The 7,458-nt window shown below is 36.5% G+C and overlaps 1 protein-coding gene across 1 annotated transcript in view; it reads left to right on the top strand.

Moving 5' to 3' along the window:
* Positions 1-1,649, top strand: part of htr3a (5-hydroxytryptamine (serotonin) receptor 3A) — a 7,135-nt gene extending 5,486 nt beyond the window's left edge. The window contains exon 9 of the mRNA XM_008279108.1: positions 1,339-1,649. Coding sequence (XP_008277330.1) covers positions 1,339-1,649 — 311 coding nt within the window. The remainder of the gene's footprint in view (positions 1-1,338) is intronic.
* The last annotated feature ends 5,809 nt before the right edge of the window (positions 1,650-7,458 follow it).

The following is a 7,458-nucleotide window of genomic DNA, read 5'->3' as shown; positions in this document are numbered from 1 at the left end:
TACAACATTATTTAGCCATTTATAGGTAATGCCACTGTTTTTGTTTGTTTGTTTGTTTTTTTCAAATCAAACATCAAAACAAAAAACAAAACATGTGACATAAAATTACAGCTAGAACCTGCATTTTATTTAAGGGAAATGATTGTATTTCTATTGGATGGATCTTTTAAATAACTTTCGGTAGTTTTTTGTGACCCAGCTGCCAGAATATCACTTGTTTGTTTATTTGTTTGTGTTTCTACAGCACTGATGTTATATTTATAATCACGCTTTATTGGACACTCTGGGAAACTTACTTACAATGACTTATATTTAGGGGGAACACGATTTCCTCTTCCTTTCTGCAGTATTAATCCTGACTATTTAAGATAAGAAAAGATAAGATATGCCTTTATTTATCTCACAGTGGAGAAATTCACGTTGTTGGTAGCAGCATTAAACAGAGATACACATATACGATACATTTACATTATTATCATATCATACGACCGTATTTATAGGAAGTTTAATTGTCTTTGCACTTTCATTAAAACTTAGAAAGCAAACAAAAATAAATAAATCCCACATTGTGTAAAATTAAAGCTAAAAATTGTATTTAAATCTCTATATTTCCATGAGATGGGTATTTTTGATTATTCAACAGTACTTCCTGGTGCTGCTATTATTGTTATATTTATATTTATTTACTTGTTATGAATTATATTTAAGCAGTACACATTTTCCTCTTCCTCTTCTGCTCTATTAATCCTGATTATTAACATTATCACCATATTATTCAGTCACATTTATAGCTAATTTAATTGTTTTTACACTTTTGTTAAACATTAAAAAGACAAAAACAAACAAAACAAAACCCACATTATGTAAAACTAAAGCTAGAAACTGTATTTTAATTATAGAAGTTTACAGTATTTCTATGACATGTGTTGTTGTTGTTGTTTGTTTTTCCCTCACAGCATTGTACCATTTATATTTATTTACCTAATATATAATATATTTAACAGGTACAACATTTCCTCCTGGTCTTCTGCTCTGTTAATCCTGATTATTTACATTATTATTATATTATTCAACCTTATTTAAATGTAATTTCATAGTTTTGTGGCAGCAGCACTTTGTCATCTGCAGGATTTTCAGAAATATCTTGCTCTAGAATAAAACAGGTGTCTTTAGGAGTTGTTTTATTCACACACAGTTTAAATTAATAGAACTCTTGTCATCTGACTTTGCACGTTAGTAAAATTCCCCAAATGCTTCTAACCTGCAGGTCTCCGTCTGAGATTCTCCTCCAGTGAAAAACCACAAACATCCTGTTTGTTTCTCTGTCCCTCTGTGCAGCTCAGTGCTCGCTGCACCACACCTGTGAAATCGGCCGGAGGCTCAGCCAGCACGACCGGGAAGCCGGCCTGCTCGGCCTGCACCTGCCCCCCTCCAGGGACAGCAGCCCGCCCGTCATGGACAACATCCTGCAGGAGGTGACGGCCATACGCCACTTCCTGGAGAAGAGGGACCGATGTCGGGAAGTGGCCAAGGAGTGGCTCCAAGTTGGCTACGTGCTGGACGTGCTGCTCTTCAGGGTCTACTTAGTGGCCATGGTGGCGTACAGCATCACTCTGGGCACTCTGTGGTCAGTCTGGCAGGTCGCCTGAGCTGCAGAACCTCTCGCAACGGGCAGAACATGAAACCAGAACAAAATCAGACCCAGAGTTAGAGGCTCTGTGCAGCTCGTAGGACGCAGGGAGGAACTCATGTAGAAACACCGACGTGCTTCCTGCAGTCGAGTGCAAGCTAAAGGTTAAGAGACCAGATCTGACCCAATAGCAGGTTTCAAACCCTGATGCTTCTTCTGGGACTTTTGTTTTGTTTTGGGGGGATGCAACGCTTGTAAATGCAGTTATCATCCATCAACATGAAGGGTTACGGAGGACCTGCTCGCTCCTGGAAGATGCACAATGAAAGTAACATATAGTTTTAAAACTGTTATGAATGACCCAGTAGAGCAGAATATGTTAAAGTCTTGTTGTTTACTTCAGTGTACAAACATCCCTGCAAGTATTTGTATGTCATAACTGTACATGGAAGAATAAATAATGACTTTATATCAGTGAGATGTTCACTGTTTCCCACTGGACTGTACATTAAACATGTAATCTGGCTTTGAATAGACTAACTGTTAAATTGTGGATTTATTGATTATTACTTGGCCACAAATATTTATTTTTTGTTGAATATTTTCATTTCTTAACCATAACTTTGGACTTCATGTAACATCACGAGTCTTAGACCGACTGGATTCATCGATTTGATTTTCAAATTTTGGATTTAATTTCATTTATTCGATTGTGTTGCCGTGCCAACAAGAGATGATGTAATAAATAATAAAATGTTAAATAAATGTGACAGTATTCAATTATAACCGCTGGAAAATATCCTCAATTACTCATCAAATAAATAAAATGTTTACATACTCACCTTGTTTTTTTGTTTTTCTTTAAATGAGCAAATTAAATGTAAAGTACATAAATAAAACCTGTGATTATTATACAGTTTATTTGGGTGTTTATTTATGTTATTTTACAGTAATGTCACTATGAAATGGAGAAAAAACGGATTGAAAATTGCAAACAAATCAATAAAAAACTGCTCTGATGAAGTTTTGACTTGATAGTTTTTATTTATTATTATTTATTTCCCACTGGTTCGTTTACATGGTTTTTGTATTTGTACACTTTTATTCTATTTTTATATATTTATCTTCAGCATTTACAGCATTTCTCCTTCAACTAATCAGCTGTTATCTTGTAAATAAACCCTCAGATCAGATCATAAGGCTAGTTTTATCAACAAAAAGTCAAAAATCTACCAACAAAAAACATCTTAAATCCTCTGAATTCTTTGTATAACCTCCTTTAACCCGTCTGACGCTGCAGATGTTGAACAAAACTGTGAAGTCTTCCTCCTAAACGTGATTCGTTTGACTCACGACGGCCTGCAGTTCAACCCGGCCGCCTGAGGATGGCACCATGTCCAACCGCATCGGCTTCCCTCGACGGCACCGAGACGCTGAAGGTCAGATGTTGCAAACCGTCGGTGGTTCTCCTTGTTTTAATCCTCCCGACGAGGGGAAATAAGATCATTACATCGGCCGGCGTCTCCTCCCGTGTTTGTTGTCGTCGTGGAGCCGTTCTGATGAGGCTCTGTGTGGTTCTGGTGCCACCACTTGGCCAGCGTTAGTGTAAAGGTTAATTAAATCAGCCAACTTATCGGTCAGATGGGCTTTAATACTGTAGGCCTTTGTGCGGGATGAAAGCTTGGACGAGATAAACGACGCAATCGACGAATATCTGCTCAGAGACGTGGTTTAAAAGCGCAGCTCTCACTGTCCACTGCTTTGTGATGATGTTTTAAATGCTCCCGTCCTGCAGCAGCATCTGTCTGAGGACCTTCACTATGCTTCCTGTCATTATTATTATTATTATTATTATGATTATTATTTATTGTCATGACCAGACGTGATCAGAAAACAAAACGACACAAGAAGCATCTGAGAAGAGCAGAAGGGCTTAAATGCAGAAAACTAAAAGAAAAACATCTGGATCCAAATGCAAATAACTGTAAGTCCATCTTTGGGAAGCTTGAACGCGACAATTTGACTGAAAATTTCCACAAATGCACTAAAACACTGCCTCATTTTTGCAAGAATTTTCTTGACATCAACTGTTTTTAAAGCACGAGCTGCAACGATTCAACTGTTAGGTTAAATGATCGCTTTAAATAATTCTTTAAATAGAAAAAAAAAGGCCTCATTTCTGTGATTCCATCTTTGTTAATGTGATTATTTTCGGTTTTCTTCGCTCCTCTATGACAATATATTAAACTTATTGTAATATCTACAACACTGATCGTTTCTGACATTTAAAACACCGAACAACTGATCGATTAGTCGAGAAAATAAGCGATATATGTATGGAAATGATCATTAGCCGCAGCTCTAAAATGTCAGCTGGCTCTCTGGGTGATCCTGCGACGGGAATCTTTCACCATTATCGTCCATTTCAACGTGACAAATCATTGATTAGTTGTGAAATCAGTCTGCGGATCATTAACTCCAGCCTGACATTCCTTGTTTCTAGTTAAAGGCAGCGATGATGATTGATCATTAATAGATGAGGTGTCAACGATTCAGTGAATCAAGCATTCTGGTAATAGATAAACTGGTTTGAGTAAATCTAAATTCTCTGTAAATTTGGAATATTTTCCAGTTTCTTTCTTTCGCCATGACAGAAAAGTGAAGATGTTTGGATGGTGGACAAAACGAGACTTCAGAGGAAGTTATGTTGGGCTTTGAGAATCTGAAATTAGTGATATTTTATAGAACAAACAATCAAACGATTAACTGAGAAAATAATCAACAGATGAATTGACCATGGAAATAATCTATTTATACACATATGCAACAGTCTTTGGTTTGTGTTTAGTCACATCTGCACAAGTTCGTGTTTAAAGTTGAAGCTAATTATAGCAGGCAGCTGGAGTTAGCTTAACTTAGCTTAACCTAGCTTAACTTAGCTTAACTTAGCTTAACTTAAATTAACTTAACTTAGCTTAACCTAGCTTAACCTAGCTTAACTTAGCTTAACTTAATTTAACTTAGCTTAACTTAACTTAACCTAGCTTAACTTAACTTAATTTAGCTTAACTTAACTTAACTTAGCTTAACTTAACTTAATTTAGCTTAACTTAACTTAGCTTAACTTAACTTAGCTTAACTTAGCTTAAGCTGGTGGTCGTAGATGCTCAAATTGATTCTTTTTTTTTGTACAAAACAAGAAAAACAGCCAAATTTCACCACAAATGCTGTGAAAGAGCAAATCACAGCTCGTAAAAACAGTATTTTTGATGTGGTACACTGGAGGTCCACATAGTTTAATACTTTTTCTTGTTCTGTAAATTAACAAAACTGGAAAATTCTGTAAAATAACAGTAAATTACAGTTCAAAGTTATTTTCAAAAATATTCTTTTTTGTAGGAAGCGTCACATTGTGGGCGAGCGTCTGCCAAACATCTACAAAGCGAGACGTCTTCCTCCTGATTGAGTTCAAGCCCCCGTTTTTTCTTTGGTTTTTTTAAGGACAACTTAAATCCGTCACTCTCGAGAACATTTCGTCTGATGTTTGGTGGTCGAGGGAATTACGAAATAAGACAAAAGCAAACATCACGGTGACTTAACTCGAGGCGAATCCACCGCAGGGATCCTCCACTTCACTGTCAAGTCAAGTCAAGTCACATTAGATGCGTGTCACATGTTTTTTTTATGCCTTTTTGACTTTTTATGCACCTCCGCCGCCCCGACGTCAGATCCGAGCGCTCCGAGTTCAACGCTCCGCTCGAATAAACAGCGACTGGAATCAAACCTTCGTTTCAAAGAACCTCGTAGCAGAAACCTGCAGATATGTGGGTCAGAGATCAGAACACAAAAGCCCTCGCTGTTCACGCTGCTGCCATCCTAACAGACCGTCCACCCACCGCTGCCCCTTCCTTCCTCCAAACCCCTAAAAATAAGATCAAAGTCACACCGAAGCAACAAGTCCAACAAAAACCACACACAATGAGCCTTTTTTTTTTCTTCTCTTTTCCCATCCCCCCCCCCTCTCATTTCCTGTTTTTGTTTTCTGCCAAAAACCTGAAAAGTCCAAAAAAGAAAAAGAAAATAACCACAGAGCTGCAATGTTTCTGCTGTAATACTTGAGAGTGTTCTGCATAAGTGAGCAGGGAAAGTGGAGAGCTGCCTCATTAGTTTCCCAAGTCGAGATCTGATTCCGTGTGCCGGAGAGAGGAAATGAGCAAATACAGGCGCGTTATTGGGACATATTGGAGACACTTTTGATGTGATTTTTATTCGCCGGACACACCGGCGGCCCTCGTCTCGTCCGGCTTTATTGGGGGACGAAATTGGAAGCGCCGAGCACCGAGCTGAAAAATGAATAACTTCTGCGAGGGACACCGAGCGTCCTGCATGTTTCCAGCCTGTCGTGGTGACACAGATTCCAGCAGGATGACAGAACACCTTAACTACAGCTTGTGCGAATAAAACATAACGAAAGGCAGCTCAGTGGTGTCATGGCGACGATCAAACCTTATCAGCAGGGCGGAGGGAAGTTCGTCTTAAGATTGTGCCAAAAAACCCAAACCAAAGACGACTAAAGCGCCGAATTTTCTCAGTAAAATTCCGGCAATAAACTCAGTAAATGAGGCGTCTGTGTTTGGACAAGGTTCATCCTCTGGGGAGGCTGTGGAGACGATGATGGCTTTAATGAAAAGGTCAGGTCATGATAATCAGCTTCAGGGAAGCTTCATACCCAACAGCACATCAGTCCAGATGTTGTGGAGGTAACTTAACTCAACACTGTCTCCTATTGTCGTGTTTTTAGTGTTTAAATGTGATTTAAAAGAAGCTAAAATGGCAAAATGTTGAATAACAAAGGATGCACTGCTTCATTCTTTCACTCTTTGCTCCAGCCTGCTGTCTGTCTTTATGCTCAACTGGACCAACAGAGGCCAGATTGATTCATACATAAATGTTTTCCTGCAAAATAAGATATATTTTTGAATTTTTTTAAGTCATTTCTTTTAACAAGTTGCTGCTATTAGACAGTCTTTGTTGTGCAGTTTGTTAAATTCCCCCCAAAAAGTAAAATCACAGAATAAAGTCACAATTTAAATGCTGACTAATTGTTTTTATTTTTTTTAAAGTCCAAAACTAATATCTAATATAAAAAATCTGTATTTGAATAAATGATAATTTGCTCCTTTACAACAATCAAGCATAAAATGACACCGTATTATTTTTTATGTATTTAAATCAGCAAAAATGTTTGTTTTTCATATTTATTTGAGAAAATAAAAATATGTATATTAAGTCTTGCATTTTATTTTTTATTTTTTAAAACTTGGTTTGGGTAAATTTCAGACAATATCTTGTATAAATAAAAAATCACAGAACAAAATCTAATATTGTACAAACTAACTGTAAAAACAATTATGCAGGCATGTTAAAACTGTAAACAAATAAATACATAAAAATGCCTTTTTAAAAAAAAAAAACTACATTTCAACATATAATTACATTGTTGGTTTTTTTACTGCATTTAAATGAAATATTATCAAAAAATATTGTTGTTTTACTTTATTTGAAAAAAAGTATGTTAAAGGTTAAAAAATGTTAAATAATGTTTACAATTTTTATTTATTTATTTATTTTTACAGATAAAACAGAAACTACAGAAAATATAAATAAGCAACAAAAGTAATAAATAAGTTAATTAATTAATTAAAAAAAGAAAACCAAGCAATTGTCTGTATTTGTACAAATACTGACACTTCACAGCCAATTACACGGTTTTACTGTATTTAAATCAGCTAGAAAATAATCAACATACTGGTATTTGCAGCTTTTTT

The sequence above is a fragment of the Stegastes partitus genome, unplaced genomic scaffold (assembly GCF_000690725.1).
Source record: "Stegastes partitus isolate 25-593 unplaced genomic scaffold, Stegastes_partitus-1.0.2 Scaffold144, whole genome shotgun sequence".
Taxonomy (NCBI): Eukaryota; Metazoa; Chordata; class Actinopteri; family Pomacentridae; genus Stegastes; species Stegastes partitus.
Note: the sequence above shows the minus strand (reverse complement) of the source record. Positions and strands in the feature narration are given on the sequence as shown.